Source organism: Hemitrygon akajei, chromosome 2, assembly GCF_048418815.1.
Source record: "Hemitrygon akajei chromosome 2, sHemAka1.3, whole genome shotgun sequence".
NCBI classification, from domain to species: Eukaryota; Metazoa; Chordata; class Chondrichthyes; order Myliobatiformes; family Dasyatidae; genus Hemitrygon; species Hemitrygon akajei.
Genome location: NC_133125.1, coordinates 83,487,324 through 83,507,614, shown reverse-complemented (window position 1 = coordinate 83,507,614; position 20,291 = coordinate 83,487,324). Strand labels below are relative to the sequence as shown.

At 40.0% G+C, this 20,291-nt stretch overlaps 1 protein-coding gene across 3 annotated transcripts in view; it reads right to left on the bottom strand.

Moving 5' to 3' along the window:
* Window positions 1-20,291, bottom strand: part of LOC140714304 (contactin-associated protein-like 5) — a 1,942,527-nt gene that overhangs the window by 1,251,168 nt on the left and 671,068 nt on the right. For all 3 annotated transcript variants that reach the window (XM_073025413.1, XM_073025423.1, XM_073025434.1), the window contains 2 exons: window positions 12,251-12,454; window positions 10,242-10,426 (listed from right to left, as the gene is read on the bottom strand). In XM_073025413.1, coding sequence (XP_072881514.1) covers window positions 10,242-10,426; window positions 12,251-12,454 — 389 coding nt within the window. The remainder of the gene's footprint in view (window positions 1-10,241; window positions 10,427-12,250; window positions 12,455-20,291) is intronic.

Below are 20,291 nucleotides of genomic sequence, written 5' to 3'. Positions count from 1 at the left end.
CACACTACTTGGATAAAACTGAAGTTCGGAAGTAGTGTTAGAACGTCTAATATTAGAAGGTATGCACTTAATGTTATAGTTCAAAGGAGATGTGCAGCAAAGTTCCCTTTTACACAGAATGTGGTAGGTACCTGGAATGTCCTGCCAGAGATGGTATGGATGCAGTTATGATGGAGGTGTTTAAAACGCACTTAGATAGGCATGGTAATGTGCAGAGAATGGAAGGATATGACCAGGTAGAAACAGAAGAAATTAGATGTCATTAGCTTAATTAGTTTAGCACAACTGAGGGCTGAAGTCTCTGTTCTGGTGCTATACTGTTCCATAGACAAGAGATTCTGCAGACAGTGGAATTCCAGAGTAACACATTCAAAATGCTAGAGGAACTCAGCAGGTCAGGTAGCATCTATGGAAAGGAATAAAGAGTCGACGTTTGGACCAAGACCCTTCCTCAAGAACCTTAATTTCTTTCCATAGAAATTTGCTGCCTGACCTGCTGACTTCCTGTACTGTTCTATATCCTATGTTGGAACATAAAACTGCTATTATGTTGCCCCCCTGATGTTAATTAAGCAGGTGATCCAAACATAGTTATTGGGATTTGAAGAAGAAAGACATTTAGATTAATCCATTATACTCTTTGGTGGAATGGGTGGAGAAGGTAGGGGTACAGGAGGGAAAAGAGCAGAAGGAATTTTGTTTTTAGTTTGAGGTCTTCCAATGTGTCACAACTGAAATCAATATTCTGTTCTGAAACAATAAACCTGAGCTTGTGAAATGTGATCGATATGTTGTACTTCCAGATGCCACTGTATAATATTGTTCTCATTTCTAACATGCTTTTTTTCTATTTTGAAAAATAAATATGATAATGAAAAGATCAATATGTATTTAAAAATTAATTAAGAAATCTCAAGGACCACAGGATTAGGATTGGCTTGCTCCCATTCCAGAATCCAGCTTCTAATGAGACCACATCCAAATGTGGGTTCCTGCAGGCTTCAGTCCAGGTTGGTTTGAAGGAGGTGGTCAGAGCAGATGGGAAGGTTATAATGGAGAATATGCTGTTTCTGTTGATGGTGCATGGACTTTAACATCCCAGTGCCATCCTGAATTCTTCTCCTTCACTCCTTGTGGTTATGGGTTCACACTTCAAGGCCCTTTGGGGTTAGAGCATGGGTGTTGTGTCCTACATGATATACAAATCATTATGTAAGCGAGGGCAGTACAACACGGTGAGCAAGCTGTACCCCATGTAGCAGGCTCCCTCTATTCACACTGATGATGAATTCATGGGAACAGCAGGGACTGAAACAGTTTGGCACCAGCTGCTTCGCAGGAGTTGCCAGGCAGCATTGAACTTAAAGGAAGTCTGCCTTAGGGACTCCAGCTCTGGATTTTTCCTCACGATTTATTGCTGAAGCCTTCCCCATGAGTAGGTACAGCTGCAATGCAGCAGAGGTTTGAGATCAGAGTTTTCCTTCTCCTGGATGAGCTGCCAATCATGACTGACGACTCCTTCTACCTGGAGCGACAAGTTTTAAGGTGCAAGTAATCCACCTTTGTACATCTCCTGTCAGTAGAAACTGTTCCATCGGGCTTAGTAGTTAATCCATATGTGAAGGCCAGGAACTGGATTTGGTTGTCAGAAGCTATTTGAGATATGCACCACTGGGGATATTTAAGTGGTAGTGGGAGCTTATCCCCACTTCCGTTGGCAGGTGTAACAGTATCATTGAAGCAACACATAGTTAGGTATATGGATGAGTGGGGCTTGGCGGGATACAGGCAAAACTCGGAAACTTAGTCAAGCTGGGTGGACACCATGGTCAGCACAGATTCATGGCCCAAAAGGACTATATTCAACAAATCTATTTCTGTACATAGAAATCAGTTTTATTTTCTGAATGTAAATTGCACACTCTTTAGGGATGTTTATTAGATATTATGCCAACTATATAATTTACAAATGCAAATTGGATCAATTGAAGCTTTTACTCTTATTCAGAAGCAAAAATATTTGTTACTCTCATTTATTCCTTGATTGGGTTTATTGAGTTTATATGCAATGTCTAATTATAACAGATTCTCATCAGTCAGGAACTTATATGTTCTGCAATTTTCAACTAGTCTGAACCATATATCCATGCTGTTGTAGGCACAATAAATCAATGCAAATGGTTCATTTGTAGACCATTACAAACACATTTGTTTTCCTTGTTCACACTGTGCTCACTGAGTTTGACATTGCTTGAGAGGTTTCTTCAATAACAACAGAGACTTGTATTTAACTGGCAATCAATATTGATTCTGTTTCTGATGGCTTTCTCACCCTTTCTCTTCTTCTCCCCTCCCCTCATGAGCTTCCCATCACTTCCCTCCAATTCCCCACCTCCAATGTCCTATCAGATTTGTTCCTCTTCAGCCCTCTACCTCTCCCACCTATCACTGCCCAGCTTCTCACATCATCCCCTTTTTCCCCACCCACCAACTTCCACCTCACCTGGTCTTACCTATTTCCAGCCAGCTTGTACTCACCCCCCTTCTCCATCTTCTTGTTTTTGCTTCTGCTCCCTTCCTTTCCAATCCTGATGAAGGATCTCATCCAGACATGTTGATTGTTTATTCTGGTCCATAGGTGATGCCTGACTTGCTGAATTCCCTCAGCTTTCTGTGTGTGTTGCTCTTGAATTTTAAAAAAAGGATGAAACCTATCTCTGTATAAATATCGATATGTTACACTGATGAAAATAGGAGACTCTCTGTTGGTCAGGGTTGACCATGGATGCTGCATCCTATATTCAGTGGATACGTAAGCCAGACAGATGTCAGGGCAATACTATATGGAGAGCAAGCTGTTGACCATGCAGCAGATGAATCCAAAGGAACAGCAGAGACCAATACAGTTTGGCACCAGCAGCATTGCATGAGTTGCCAATCAATTTGAAATCAATGTTAGGAATTCCAGCTCTGGATTTTTCAGCAGGGTTTAGATAGTGGGAACTTAGACCGACTACCTCCCCCCAACACCCAGCTATGACAACCTTAAGGAACCAATGTTAACTAATATAACAGATATTTAATTAACAAATCCTATCCTCTATAAACTAAGACACAACATGTGTTTTAGATGTCACCTACCTTGTAACAGGTTAATTCACCAACACTCACTAACCAGTTTGTATTCAATTCTATAAATAGACTGGCTCTCCCTAGGTTCCACAACAACCCTCCTCCCAGTACAGAGTGGAAAATTAGAATTTAATGCGGAGTGAGTCCCTGACAAATTTAAACATAGAATTTGGTTCTCATGAGAAAAGATTGAGACTTGGAGATGTGAGTGTAGTTGGAGAAAGAGGTCAGGGGATTAGAACCAGCCAGGGCTTAGTGAGAACACTGCATAAATCTATCATATCAAGTGTCAGAATGACATGCTGAACAAATTCTCCACAAACTTACTTCCAACATCTCTCTGACCTAAATTTCTTGTCTCATACAGGAAAAGATGTTATCATATCTTCAGTGCTATAATTAAGCACATGTAGACTAGCTTCAGGAGAAAATTCCACTGAACGTAAACACAAAGGATTCTGCAGATGCTGGAAATCCAGATCAAAACACACACAAAATGCTGGAGGAACTTAGCAGGTCAGGTAGCATCCATGGAAAGGAATAAAGAGTTGATGTTTCAGGCCAAGACCATTCATCATTAACACAAGTTGAAGGTTTCAGGTTAGAGTTCATGTTCAAATTTAATTATCATTCAATCATACATGAACACAGCCAAATGAAACAGTGTTCCTCCAGGACCAAAATGCAACACACATTATCAACAGCACATAGTGCATAGCACAAATAGCACCTATGGTTGAAATTTCAGAAAAACAGAGTCACAATAAGTAAAAGGTTTGCTTCACCTAACATTGGTTAGCATTCCAGGTTTGTTCTCCAAGTGTACATGTTTTAAACTGCCTTAGTAAAATAATAAAAAGAGCAAAATTTGGTGCATTAAGCACAAGTACTCAATCTGCATGAAACAACCTAAAATACCACTGAGACTTCTGAGCTCAGACTGAGATGTTTAAAGCATGAACCCTTTAACATCTAATCACAGCACAGCCGTGATTAATATTTAATCTCCTGCTTTTCGCAAAGGAAGTGCTTTCTTCAGTTATTCCTACCAAATGCTTTATTTTTACATTTAATTTCACTTGTGCTATCATTTCTAAAGCAATCCAGGCTTATCACCAATCATCACACGTTGAGATTTAAATACTGTCTGGTCAGTTTATGCCTTACTTAGATACGCAGATTCAGATAAACCACAACTTATTATAAAGCTCCGCACTTTCCAATGGCATGAATTGTGCTTTAAAGAAAATCACTGTGAATTATGCATGAGGTAAAGTTCACAATTGGAAGGAAATAAAAACATTACTTTTTAATCTTATGACAGACGTTTTAATATGAAAGGCACACAATACAGGTAGCATACGATTCCTCGAGTTAGTGATTGAAGGAAAATAGGGACTTGTTATGGTACAGTAATAAGTTCTGACTTAATCCAATTCACTCCCACTAGGGGCAAGGCAAAGGGAGCTTGAATCAGTCTGCCTTACTGTTTCATCACTGCAGAAAGAATAACTGAGAGCAGAGCGGCAGCTCACAACAAAACACTGAGAACAAGACTGTGGGAAACAGATGATCACTCCAGTTGAAGTAAAAACCATCCATGAATGACAGCTGCAACAGTCACAATGATTAACTTGGGATATGTAGGCTCAAGATCAGCTATTGAAGGCATAAAAACAATCAGAGGATACAATGCATTGTTACTTCCAAAATTCTCACCCTGTGTTCACTTTCCTCCATGGCCTAAAAGTTCCCAGGTTATTTCCCTAACCTGGTCCCATCACCTGCCAAGCTTTCTGTTTCCTTGCAATTAAAAAAGATTCACTCTACTTCCATGTCTCAGGGTTTGTACACACAATGCACCATACCTCTCTTTCCATCATCATTAGGAACCAGAACCAGGCCAGGTGGCCCAGCAGGTCCACTTCACCATTCCATCATGGCTGATTTATTTTCCCTCTCAACACTATTCTCCTCCTTTCTTCCTGTAACCTTTGGTGCCTTTACTAATAATGGGCGCCACAGTAACGTAGCTGTTAGTGCGATGCCATTACAGCTCGGGGCATCAGAGTTCAGAATTTAATTCCAGTGTCCTCTGTTAGGAGACTCAGTTCATCCTCCCTGTAGAATGCATGGATTTTCCCCTGGGTGCTCTGGTTTCCTCCCAAAGTCAATATATGTCAATGATTTGGATGATGGAATTGATGGCTTTGTGGTTAAATTTGCAGACGATACAAAGAGGGGCATGTGGTGCTGAGGAAGCAGAGAGGCTGCTGTAGAACTTGAACAGATTAAGAGAATGGACAAAGAAGTGGCAAATGGAATACGGTGTCAGGAAGTGTATGGTCATGCACTTAGAAGAAATAGAAGTGTGGACTATTTTCTAAATGAAGGCAAAATTCAAAAATCTGAGGTGCACAGTGACTTGGGAGTCCTTGCGCAAGATTCTCTGGAAGTTAATTTGCAGGTAGAGTCTAGAGTCTAGTATTTAGAGTCTAGAGTCTAGAGTTTGCAGGTTGAGTGAGGTAGGCAAATGCAATGTAAACATACATTTCGAAAGGACTAGAATGTAAAAGCAAGGACGTAATTTTGATGCTTTATAAAGCACTGGTGAAGATTCACGTGGAGTACTAGGAGCAGTTTTGGGCTCTTAGAAAGAATGTTCTGATATTGTAGAAGGTTCAAAGGAAGTTCGCGAAAATGAAGCCAGGATTGAACGGCTTGTCATATGAAGAGCACTTGATGGCTGTAGGTCTGCCTCCATGGGAATTCTGAAGAATGAAGGCTGACCTAATTAAGTCCTACCGAATATCGAAACATCTCGATAGAGTGGATGTGGAGAAGATGCTCCCTATTGTGGGGGTACCTTGGACCAGAGGACACAACCTCAAAATAGAGGAGCTCCAGGGAGAGGTTGGACAAGCTCTTGGAGTGTAGGAGGCTCAGAGGTTATCTAGCAAGGTGTGCAGCATCATTTGGGGACATAGATAGGATAAATGAACATTCTTTTTTGTGTGTTGGGAATCAAGATCTAAAAGTCAAGGGTTTAAGGTGAGAGGGGACAGATTTAATAGGATTATGAGGAGCAATAATTTTTAAGTGTAACGCCCTGCTAATGTAATGGTTTCCCTGTAGCAGCAGTGTTTGGGTTATGGCTAGAGATAACAGGGGCTTTGGAATGTGTGCCATCCAGTGAAGGGAGTGTTTATTTCTTGTTGTGTGCCTGAGAACAAGGTGATCTGGGTCAGTTGTTTAGTGAGAGATGGAGAGAAGATGCCAGAAAGGAGAGGTCATAGACTGCAGGACAGAGTGGACGTGGAGTAGGGCTGGGAGTCAACTATGCCCAGGGTAAATCGATGGAGGACTAAGGGACGGGAAACCGTGAGCTCCAATATGCACATTAGACATTCATGAAAATTGACTCTTTTCTTTTTGTTTTCTTTACTAACCCTCTAGTCAAATTAAGAATTAAAGAGCAGAAGCATTTAATTGCATATGGTGTACTTTCTGTTATTTTGTAGTACTGATTTGTAACAGGGGAACAGATCACACAGCATCTACACAAACAGGAGGTTTTGCACTTCAGATTTCACATGTTTGGCAGGGCCAGAGACAGTCTTCCCTAGACTAACGCCACTGGCCGTACCCAAGGGTTACATACGCAAAGGGTGATAGCTATGTGCAATAAGTTGCCAGCGGAAGTAGATGAAGCAGGTAAAATAATAATGTTTAAAAGACATTTAGATAGGGACATGGTTTGGAAAGCTTTAGAGGGTTATGGGTCCAACAGTGGTTTATATGACTAGTTTGCATGAAGCATTTGACTGGCATGCACAAGCTGAGCGAAAGAATCTGCTTTCATGTGATATGACTCTATAACTCAATGGGACAAACAGCATCAGTGGGAGGAAAGAAACTGTTGAAATTTTGGGACTGAAAGTGGAAGGCAAACTGCATCATTTAGGGAAAGTATGCATCTCTGTTTGATCCAGCCAGCAGTCACCACTAAGAGGGAAGTTTATTTTCTTTTAGAGTCATAGAGCACCAAAACAAGCCCTCTGACCCTTAGAATCTGTGCCAGCCTGACTTTCCGCCTAATCCCATCCAGCTGCAACCCAACCACAGCTGTCCATGCCTCTGTCATCCAAGTACTTATTCAAACTTCTCTTAAATTTTACAATTGAATCCTCATCTATCATTTCCTCTAGCTGCTTGTTCCACAGTCGCACCACTTTTTTGAGCAAAGTTCATCCTCAGATTCTTCTTAAACATTTCACCTTTCACCTGAAACCCATGACCTCTTGTTCTAGTCTCATCCATTCTGAGAAGAAAAAACTGCATGCATTATAAAACACACATGAATAACTCATAACACAGATAGCGTACAACTTGAAATGACAAACATCTTTCTGATAGTGAGGCCCACACAAGGCTTTCACCAGATCATTCTTTTGCCGAGCTTAGGAAAAGAAGTTTTGCTAAAATATGTTTTCTTCTCACAGGGACATCATGTTGCCACAAGGTTGACTACATGAAGGGTTAAACACATTGTCCTGAAGCTTGTTGATGTTGTACTGTTATTGATTTCCTTTGCATTGTATTATTGATAACCTTTATCCTTCACCTGTTAAGCAAGGAGGATTAAATCAATTCAATGTTCTGGTAGACTATTATAAGACCATAAGACATGGGAGCTGAATTAGGACACTTGGCCCATCAAGTCTATTCTGCCATTCCATCATGGCTGATTTATCATCTCCCATAACCCCACTCTCCTGCCTTCTCTTCATAACCTTTGACACCCTTATTAACCAAAAATCCATCAACCTCTGCTTTAAATACACTCCATGATTTGGCCTCCACAACCACCTGCGGCAATGAATTTCACAGATCACCACCCTTTGACTGAAGAAATTTCTTCTCATCTCTGTTCTAAATGGACATCCCTCTATTCTGAGCCTGTGCCCTCTGGTCCTAGACTCTCCCTCTCATCCTCTCTACACCCACTCAATCTAGGCCTTTCAATATTTAATACGTTTCAACGAGATCCCTCCTCATTCTTCTCAATTCCTGCCGAGTCATCAAACACTCCTCATACATTAACCCTTTCATTTCCACAATCAATTTCATGAACTTCCTCTGGACCCTCGCCAATGCCAGTATAACTTTTCTTACATAAGGGGCCCAAAACGGTTCGCAATACTCTGTGCAGTCTGACTAATGCCTTATACAGCCGCAGCATCATATCCTTGCTCTTATGTTCTAGTCCTCTCAAAATAAATGCTGCCCTAAAGCAAGGCTGACCTAAAGCAATGACCACTTTCATCTCTGCAGTATATCTACTTCATAGGCAGAGCTAGAGAATACTAGGCAAAACTTTACTAAGCTTTTAATAGAAAAAGTTGGTCAAAAAATTGGGTTTGGCTGGTACACTATGGTGCCGAATAATAGATGAGTTTCTAATTAAACATTTCATTTAGTGAATAGCTATTATATAGTGTATAACAACTGTGAAAGTATTCATCAGCTATCTTAGTAGGGTCATGCTTGTCTATGGAAAAATAACTTGTGCAAACTCATGTAACTTGAAGAAGAGAACAATTATCTTCTTTCTCTGTGATAATTAACACAGAATTCTGAGGATTGTTCCCTGAGGGGACAGAGGAATGTGTAATAATGGCGAATAGTTCTGGGCTACAATTAGCTTCAGGATATTGTAATTTTTTAAATCGTTTTTTTTAGTGATGCTCCTGACAATGATGAAAATCAAAAATGATTTTGGGGAGAAGGGGAGGTCTAATGCCCAGGATTATGCAGGTTTTGGGAGAGGGGGAGATCTCATTTCTAGGAATGTGACAGTACATCATGAAGCTGGTTCAAGCCTTACCGTGTGATATTGGGAAGGGTGAAGGGTGAGCAATTAGCCTAGTCTCAAATGGCCCAGTGAGTGGAAGGGTGACAGTCTCTCTGACTTTCCCTCGTCTGCTGGTTTTACTTCCAATGTCCTCATGGTTGGCAGAGTAGCACAGCAGTTAGGGTAACACTGTACAGCACCAATGATCAGTGATAAGGGTTCAATTCCCACCACTGTGTGTGAAGGTTTTTTCCATGACCATGTGGCTTTACTCCAAGTGCTCCAGTTTGCTCCCAGTTACCAAAGATGTAAGGGTTACAGTTAGTAAGTTGTGGGCATGTTTGTTGACACCAGAAACGTGGTGACATCTGCCAGTGGCTCCAAGCACAATTCTGTTGTTGCTGCAAACACATTTCACTGAATATTTCAATGTTTCAATGTACATGTGACAAATAAAAAGCTTAGCTAATCATGTCACAAGCCTTGGGAAATCTGATAACAGAGGGCATCCTCAAGCTTAAAGGTCTTAACAGGTCTGCTATTGGGAAGAAGGAGTGCTTCCTTTCAGAGATTTGGAAAGCCCGATCCACACCCCAATCTATCTCCTCCATGAAAAGGCACTTCAACCTGGACAATGTTCAGTTTATTGTCATTCAACCGTACTCATGTATACCACCAAACAAAACAACATACCTCTGGTCCAAAGTGCACAGCACCATACATATAAATTATTACCAAAAATAATTTAACAAATAATAATAGAAGTTAAAAAGTAAACAGTATAACACTACTGGGGCTTTATATATGATGGTGGTAGCGAGTTCAGTTGTCTTAAAGCCTGGGAGAGAAGCTATTCCCCATCCTAACAGTTCTTATCCCAAGTTATGGTATCTTCTTCCTGATGGTTGGGGGTGAAAGAGATTGTTGGACAGATGGGAGGGATCACTAAAAGTGCTAAGGGACCCTGATTGTGGTCAGGCATCAGAAATTCAGAACTCCACATTTCCGGGTTAGGGAATTGTATCTAACTACCACCATGATCTGTTCTATAAACATCTCCGATCGATTTGAAGCCAAAACTGTCAAATTAGTTGACCTCTTTTCAGGTACGTCATCCGAGTCAAAAACTCCTCACTGCTTATCAGTTCCTGTTAGGACACAAATCTCTTCCACAAATACCTACAAAACTATCCCCAGCCCCCTGACGATCATTAACTGAGTTATTGTCTCTCCTAGTACAATATCATAACAGTACCTCATAATCAATATCCAGGTAATCAAACTCTCCTTTGGTTCGGAAGTGCTGTGTGTGTTTATCCACAGTGAAGTTCACCTGCTTGTTGTACCGTTCGATTGTAATGGAGTGCCAGTGCTGGTCGTCCAACAAGCTGCCCAGTGTGACCGAGGTGTGACCATTAACGGATCGTAGTTTAGTATCCCCTTAGATGTGTGAGAAAAAAAATTAGAAAATGTGTAAGGAAAACGATGCTGGAATTGAATGACCAGCGTAATCAGGCCGAGGCATCTTTTTAAAAATTATACATCTGATTCTTTCTGTGAAAGTTAATTATTTCAGATTTTTAATTCCATCCATGTACACTGCCAACTACCTTGTGAAAACAGACAACATAACCAAGTACTCTTCCCCCCTCAATCTCCTCTCTTCTCCTCTGTCCCTTTGGACAGAAGATTCAAAAGTCCAAGAGCATGGATGACTAGACACAAGGACAACTTCTATCCCACCGTTACCAGACACTGGAATGGACCTCTCTTACACTAAAAAGAAAATTGATCGCCCAATTTATCCTATCACCTTCCTTGCATTGTATTTGTCTACCCACACTGACTGCACTTTCTCTGTAACTGCAGTCTGTTCTCATTTTACTACCTCATTGTAATTATGTATGGCATGATTTGTCTAGTTGACACATAAAACAGGAGCATTTCACTGTACATGTGTCAATAATAATCCAAAATCAATATCAATACCAAATCTCTTTGTATTTCTCAAATGTTGACCTCTTCGGCATGCATCATCCTTTATTTATTTAAGAACATAGAATAGTACAGTACAGTGGTCCTGCAGCCCACAATGTTTTACTGACCTTTTAGCCCATTCTATGACCAGTCTAACCCTTTCTTCCCACATAATCCTCCACTTTTCCATCATCCATGTGTCTATCTAAGTGTACCTTATTTTATCTGCCTCTACCAGCAGCCCTGGCAGGACATTCCATACAAACACCACTCTCTGTTTAAAAAAAAACTTACTACTGACAGCTGCCCCTATATTTTCCTCCAATCTCTTTAAAATTATCCACTCTGGTATCAGCCATTTCTGCCCTTGGAAAGTATCTCTGGTTTTCCACTCAATTGATGCCTCATCATTTTGTACACCTTTATCAAGTCACCTCACATCCTCCCTCACTCCAAAGAGAAAAACCCTAGCTTGTTCAACCTATCCTCATCAGGCATGCTCTCTAATCCAAGCAGTATCCTGGTAAATCTCCTCTGCACCCTCTTGAAAGCTTTCATATCCTTCCTATAATGAAGTGACTAGAAATGAACACAATATTCCAAGTGTGTTCTAACCAGGGTTTTGTAGAGCTGCAACATTTCTTCACACCGTTTTGAACTCAATCCCCAAACTAATGAAGTTGAACACAACATACGCCTTCTTAACAATCCTATCAGTTTATGCAGCAACTTTGAGGGATCTAGTGACTTGGAATCCTAAGGTCCCTCTGTTCCTACACACTGCTAAGAATCCTGCCACTAAACCTGTATCCTGTCTTCCAATTTGACCTTCCAAAGTGAATCACTTTACACTTAGCCAGATTTAACTCCATCTATCACTTGGAAAGATGTTTATGTTGGGAAGGGAAGTATAATATTTAATTTAATGGACCAACAGCTGGACTGTGGATTAGTGATCCACAGCTACACGAGGGCAAAGTAAATAAGAGCAGGAGTAGGTCACCAGTCCTCACAGGCCAGCTCCACCATGCGGTATCTTCCTAACTGATCTCCACTCATCTCCTGCACTAGCTCCAAATAGACTTCCAATTCATTCTCCTGAAACAATGGCCTGTTTCTGTACTCCACAGATATTAAAGAGACATGTGTTCACACCCTACATTGACAGACAGAGAATCTGAATCAAATAAATCAGGATTTAACATAAAATTCTTGGTAATGTCAACAACAAAACAGATAAGCAGTGTGGATGAGTGGGATAGAAAACTCTTAAAAAAGGCTCCATACCTAAATTGATCTCCAAAGATAGTTTGCTTTTCTTCAGCTCAAGTGTGATGTAGTCTCCTCTTTGACCCTCTCCATGTAGCATCACACCATCACTTTGTAATGTTTTAAACTTCAGGGAGATCATGTCCTTCACTGTACTCACACTCTTTTGGTTGAATCTATAGAGCAAGGAACTTCTGCCATCAAAGTCAGCCACATCCGACCCTATGAAGCAAAATAAGGAGTGGACAATGTTTTATTTCTGCAGGACAAGTTTTCTTTTACACAGACAATGGTGGGTGCCTGGGCACATGTTGCTTGGGGAAGAAATAGAAGCATATATGGTAGCAATGTTTATAAAGCTTTCACAGATACAATCAGACAGGGAATGGAAATATAGACTATATTTAGGGAGATGGGCTTAATGTAGACTGGCATCGCAGACTGAAGGACTGGTCCTGTACCCTATTGTTTCCTATATTCCATGCATGGATAGGGAAGATAGATAGTTTCAACTCCCTCTACCTCCCCCACCCAAGTAGAAATGTGAAATTTTAGAGGGCAGATGTCTTTGGTGGCAGCGTAGAGATACGTCTCTACAAAAGGAGGTGTAGGGAATCCCTTCCCGCCGCTAGCCTGCAAGTCACCCTTGGACAACGTGTAGCACCTGCTTAGCCCCTCAATCAGAGTCATGTGAAGCCATGGGAACACGTGGTGGATGGTCGTACGTGCAGCTGGTGCATATCACAAATACTCGTTATGTAAACACATACACCAGGCAGAGAATCTCTGAAGAATATTGATAATGACTAGGATCACTCGTCTTGTAAAGACACTGCCCAGAAGAAGGCAGTGGCAAACCACTTTTGTAGAAAAATTTGCCAAGAACAATCATGGTCATGAATAGACTATGATCATCTATATCATACAACATGGCACATAATGATGATGTTGATGAAAGGACTAAGGTGAAAGGCAGAAAGTTTGAAGATGTTCAGGGCAAGTATTCTGTTTATGCAAAGAGGTAGGTACCTGGAAAATCCTGGCAGGAGAGATAAAACAAGCAAATACAACAGCAATGGTTAAAAACCACTTAGACAAACACATGAATAGGCAGCAAATGGACCATGTGCAGGCAATGAGATTAATTAGATTAGCATCATGGTTAGTACAGACATGTGTTGTATTGCTCCATGTTAATTAATTACGAACTAAAATTGGCCTAGTTATTCTGACTCTGGTTCTAGCCATCAGGCCATTCTAGTTGTAGTACACACCATCATTCCTAATTTTGTGTGTTGATCTCCTATGTGGTACCATGTATATGAAAAATGAACAGTGTCAAACGGTTCTCCTTTATCTGTCCTTGACTTAAAAAAATAAACAAAGCACTTTTAGACCAGTCAAAAATTATTTACCTTTGATAAAAATAACAATAATATTATAAGAGACTATATTTTCTTTAATAGTTTCCAATACCTTCCATGTACAGACATGAACCTGTCTGTTTTCCTGAATAAAGAGTTACTTGGCTACCTCCCAAAACAACCTGAAAATGAATTTTATCTGAATCTAGTCTGATGATGTGCTTTTGAGAATAACATTATAATGTTAAAAGGTGCACCTTTTTTTCCTGCCGTTTTAAATGATTTTGTTCTTTTTTATCTTGTTTAATTTTGATATTTAAGACATAGTCACCAATTGACATAATCTACAAATCTGTGAGTAAGTTAATTAGGATTAATTAGTGTGAGAACACTCTGCACACAGTGAGCTTCCCATCAGAGTAAAATATGAAATGGAGAAAAACTGGAAAAATGGAACTCCTGAAGCTGAAGGCTGGAGCCCGCAGAAAGGAGCCTGTCCTGAAGCTGAAGGGCAATCTTCAGGTAGGTATGTGGGAGGGAGGGGCAAGGGAAAAGCCAGGAAAGGGGCTTCTTTTATTCTTGTTCTTTTGATGCTTCTGTTTTGATGTGTTCTGTGTTGTCCTGCTGAACATTGTGGGCATGCTATGTTGATGCTGGAATGTATGGTGACACATCTGAGTTGCACCCAATGCATTTTTGTGTCGAAGATAAAGTAAATGTGTTATCAAAGTGCATGTATGTCACCACATACTACCCTGAGGTAAATTTTCTTGCAGGCATTCACAGCAGAACAAAGGAATACAATAGAATCAATGAATCAATCAATCAACTACACAAACAAAAACTGTCAACAAATGTGCAAAAGAAGACAAACCGTGCAAATACAAAAAAGCTAATAAGCAAATAAAAAAAACTGAGAACATGGGTTGTAGAATCCCTGAAAGCGAGCCCATAGGTTGTGGAATCAGTGCAATGATGAGGTGAGTAATGTTATCTACACTGGTTCAGGAGCCTAATGGTTAAGGAGTAATAACTGTTCCAGAACCCAGTGGTGTGGGAAGTAAGGCTCCTGTAACTCCATCCCAATGGCAGCAGAGAGAGGAGAGGATTGTGGGGGTCCTTGATAATGGATTTCTGTTTTCTTGTGGCAATGTTCATGTAGATTTGCTCAATATTAGGGTATAGGTTGTTAACTCAAATACCGTATGTTAACATGTGATAAATCTAAAACTGAAAATAGTTGAGTGTGGAAAATGCAATCATAAACTTCTAAAACTACATTTAATTATCACCTTTAATGTGGTAAAACATTATGAGGAACTTTACAGAATCTGCACTAGTTTAATATACAGGTTGACCACCGATTACCGGAAACTGATGGTTCTTTTAATTCGGATGAGGTCAAGTATCGCTCGCTTTTCCTGAAACGTCTGTTAGATGAGATGAATGCTGACAATTCTGTACAGACATTTATTAAAGAATTTAACAGGAAGGACGTTCTTTGGCTCATTGCTTGAGCGTGGGAGCAGATAGAACGTTCAACACTAAAGAATGGCTGGCATAAGTTGTGGCCTGCCTTGATGTTTGATAATTTGTCTGAAGAAAAGCTTGATGATGATTTTATGGGACTTCATGTACCATAGGAAAAAGTGGTTGTTCATGATTTGATTGTGTATGCAAAAAGTGTTTCAGGACCTGCTTTCAAAGATATAGCAAGTAGTCTTAATGAAGAAATCTAAGTGTGTGCATCACCCTGCGGGCTCGGGAATTATAGACAGTGTTCTGAATTCTGATAAAAACACTGCAAGTGATGAAGATGACAGCGATGATGATGAAACAGATGAAACTGAAAGATTTACTATTGACAAGTTAATTGAGTTGTTGGGTGATTTAATCAAAGGGTTAGAGAAATGTACCTTCGTGGCAGAACAAGAGCCAATGAATTTTTATTTGATGCAAGAAATATTACATAGAGAGAGTTCACAGCACATGAAACAACTTTGCCTGGATGCCACAGGCGTCAGTGCTGGGCCCGCAACTATTCATGACATACATGAATGATCTGGGAGAGGAGACTGAGTGTAGTGTATCTAAGTTTGCTGATGACACTAAAATAAGTGAAAAAATAAACTGTTCATATGGAGAGTCTACAGAAAGATACAGATAGGTTAAGTGAGTGGGCAAGGATCTGGCAGATGGAATACATTGTTAGTAAATGCTAGGTCATCCACTTTGGAAGGAAAGATGGAAGATCAGATTATTATTCAAATGGTAAAAGATTGCAGCATGCTTTTGTGCAGAGATACTTGGGAATGCTTATGCATGAATGGCAAAAGTTTGGTTTGTGGGTGCAGCAGGCTATCAAGAAGGCAAATGGAATGTTGACCTTCATTGCTAGAAGGATTGAATTTAAAAGCAGGGAGGTTATGCTACAACTGTACAGGGTACTGGTGAGGCCGCACCTGGAGTACTGCATGCAGTTCAGGTCTCCTTACTTGAGGAGGGATGTACTGGCTTTGGAGATGGTGCAGAGGAGGTTCCTCAGGTTGATTTCAGAGATGAGCCAGTTAGACTACAAGGAGAGATTGAGTGCCTGGGACTGTACTCACTGGAATTCACAAGAATGAGTGGATATCTTATAGAAACATATAAAATTATGAAAGGGATAGATAAGATAGAGGCAGGAAAGTTGTTTCCACTGGTAGGTGAGACTAGAACTAGAGGACATAGCCTCAAGATTCGGGGGAATAAATTTAGAATGGAGATGAGGAGGAATGGCTCTTCTCAAAGAATGGTGAATCTGTGGAATTTTCTGCCCAATGAAGCTGTGGAGGTTATTTCAGTAAATATATTTAAGACAAGGTTGGATAGATTTTTGCATAGTAGGGGAATTAAGGGTTATGGGGAAAAGGCAGGTAGGTGGAGTTGAGTCCATAGCCAAATCAGCCATGATTTTAGTGAATGATGGAGCAGGCTCAATGGGCCAGATGGCCTAATCCTGCTTCTATTTCTTATGTTTTAATGTTTAAAAAGATAATCGAGAAGCAACATTCTTTGTAAGCATAGTAATTAATAAATTTACATTTAAATTTTGTTTAATTAATAATCCTTTTTAAAGTTTTATAGTCCATTTTTGCTATTATTATTGTGTGCCCTCTTTTAATCCAACAAAACCATTAATCTGACTAGGTTTAGGAATGGAGAGCGCCGGAAAATCAGTGGTCAACCTGTAGCATTATTGCTTATCCTACTGAAATTTCTCCTCCAGGAATACCAATGTTGATAGAGTTCTGTTCCACTTTTTGTTTTAATTTCTGTGTCTTTCACCTTGACTTTCATTTTTCCAAATTTCTCTTACCACTAAAATTCATTTTGCAATCACATCTGTCTTCAACAAATACTTTCTTTTGATCTTTCCAATGACCTTCCACTGAATCTTAAAAATCTATTTATCGCTGCAGTGAATAGGGAGTAAGCATAAACAAGATTTTTTTTCTATTTGATAATCTATTACAAGTGGAGAGTCATAAAGTTTTTGTTGACCTCAGCACTTTGGAATATGTATAAGTGAAGTAGCTGAAATCTTGAAGATCAGGTCATCAAATAAAACAAAGTTTTGTAGGAAAGTTAGTTGTGAAGAGAATATAGACTGGAGAAGGATATACATAGGATAAGAGAGTCAACAACGATCTGTCAAATGAAGTATAATCCAGGAAAATGTGCAATTGTCCATTCTGGAAGAGAAAATGTGAAGAGAGCATATTATCCAAACGAGAGTTTGGGAAGCTGTAATATATAGAGGGATGTTTACCGTTTATCAATAAGCTACAACAACAGATGCTTACAGGTAATACAAATAATTAATCAAGCTAGCATAAGTTTTGTTTATTGCAAGGGAAATGGAATACAGAAGTGGGGAAGTTATGCTTCAGATATACAGAGCATGGAATAGATCATATTAGCAGTCTTGTGTACATGCGGTCTTCATGAGCTTAGCCAGCATTTAGTTGTCCATCACTGGTTGCCCTTGAGAAGGTTGAGGTGAGCTGCCTCCTTCAACTCCTGCAATCCCCAAGGTGGGCTGGCCACAATTCCCAAAAGAATGACCAGACTGATCCCTAGGCTGTCCCTGGAATCACCCAGGGGTGAGTTAGGATACAAGATCAGCCAAGATCTTAACGAAAGGTGTGGCACGTTGTTGTTGCATACATGCAACCCTGTAAAAGTGTCAGCAGCAATAGAACACACTTGGAGTCTGGTTTTGCTGTTAACAATCACTATTTTATTAGTAACTATGTAATACCAAGAGTTAGCAGTGTTATGCAAGTACAGAGGTGCAAATACAGTTCCCAAATTCATTCAGGCTCAGGTGGCAAGAGTTACAATCTTACGATTGTATGTAAGAAAGTTCAGTTCAATCCTCAGGTGAATTAATGTGAGGTATTTGTAATCCAAAGGCAAATGTTGTGAGAAGACAATTACATCGATATTCCACAGATTCCACAACAGCAATACAAAATAACAACAGCAGTAGGTTTATCTCTGAAGTTGTTCCACTCCACACAGTAAGTATCTCCGACAGTGATCTTCAACGAATATCCTTTCAACACAAGTGGAACCACACCCGAATTCAGCAACAGGACATCTCAAAGTGGTGGCCACAGGATACGCAAACAGAATCTATGTACGGATTATCACCAATAATAGCTTATCACAAAGGGGACCATCTTCAAGGGAACCACCACCCAGGCAAGGGTCGACACACTGGTAGATTCCACAAGGTGACCCCAATCACACAACATGATCGCCACTTATTCAGTTCCATGACATACGAAATAACTCCAACAGTGATTTGCCACAGGGGTGCCTTTCTTCAGTGAACTACCACACCCAGACAAAGGGTAAACACACACATGGTAATCACAAAGGTTTTCCCCTCACCAGAGAACCCACTCCTGTGGATTAACTAAGTGACAATCACACTTTAGTATTCGAATGGAATCAAACTCTCTCTTACGGGCTACTTAGAGAGAGAATCCAAACAGTGATCTTTTTGTCACTAGGTTTCTTCTGTTTCAAACCTTCCTCTCCTCTCCCCTCTGCAAACTTCTTCTAGTTGCAACACTTGTGAGAAACATTTATTAATACTCTGGATTGATCTCAACTCACCCCTTTGGGCTACTGAAAGTTTAAGCCAGCGACCATACTTACTGGTGTCTTTCATTGACTGAATCTGTCTCTACTCTGACTGTGTGTGCCTCTCTGTGTCCTTGTACATCCAAAACAAGCCGTGGAAAAATGTAAACATTCATTGTCCATCAAAGAACTCCACCTCTTTCACCATAGTAAAAAAGCAATTTGGTAGTCAGTAGAAATCTAACTGTCCAAAAGTCAGTCTCATTCTCTTGGCGTTTTAAAGTGACAGTCCACAGAAAAAATGAACCCTAGGGGTATATAACATTGGACAGATCATTTGACCCATTTCTGCTCAAATAAAGAAATAAATATTTTGTATATTCAAATATATAATTCCTAATTCTTGGATAAGAGTGTAAAGTTATTAAGTTTCTTGCAGTTTAACTTTCCTATTCTTGCTTATAATTTTTATATAATTACTTGTATGTGCATAATTGTTTAGTGAATCTTCATCAACTGCAGTATAGCCAATTCTGTATTTTTATGGATGTTTCTCTGTAGCCTGTGTCACACTACAGAAACTGACTATTTCATGGCATACCTCTTATCGATGGAATTTGCTTTACCTCTCCAGTGAGCTAGATTTTGTTCTCCCCTTTCTTTCTCTCTCTCCCTTACAGTAGAATGAGGTGGTTACTGTTAGTTTTACTGTTATGAACACCAAATAAAGTGCCTGTAACTACAAGACTTTGCCTCATTCTTAACTTCCGAAGGATCTTTCCATCCTTTCCAAAGTTCCCCCATCTTTCCTGTAATGAGATGAACACAATACTCCAAGTGGAGCCTAACTAGTGTTTTATGTAGCTACAATGTGATTTATTGACTCTTGCGCTCAGTGATGGTGAAGACAGATGCTCCGTGCATTCTTGAGAACGTTATCTACTTGCTTTACCACATTTAGTCACCTGTGGACTTGGAACCCAAGATATATAGAACCTGATGATAGAGCTAGAAAAAATTAAGAAAGAAAATGATAAAAATCTTCACAAAAATATAAAAAAGTCACTGAAATGCTTAACTTAATTAAAATATTAATATTCAAAATAAAGGTTACAAGAAAAAGACAGAGTCATGGAGTCATAGAAAAGTACAGCATTGAAACAGGCCATTTGGCCCATCTAGTCCATGCCAAAACCATTTAAACTGCCTACTCCCATCGATCTGCACCCAGACCATAGCCCTCCATACCCCTGCCATCCATATACCTATCTAAACAAACATTGAATTTGAGCTTGCATACTGCATTTGCGCTCGCAGCTCATTGTACACTGTCACAAACTTCCAAGGGAAGAAGTTTCCCTGTGTTCCCCTTAAACTTTTCACCTTTCACTCTTAACCTATGACCTCTGGTGGAAAAAGCCCATTTGTATTTACATTCCCTATACCCTTCATAATCTTGTACACCTGCATCAAATCTCCTCTTAATTGTCTACATTCTAAGGAATAAAGTCCATATATGTATGTATATTTTCTTAGTTTCACCTATCACCTGCCAGTTT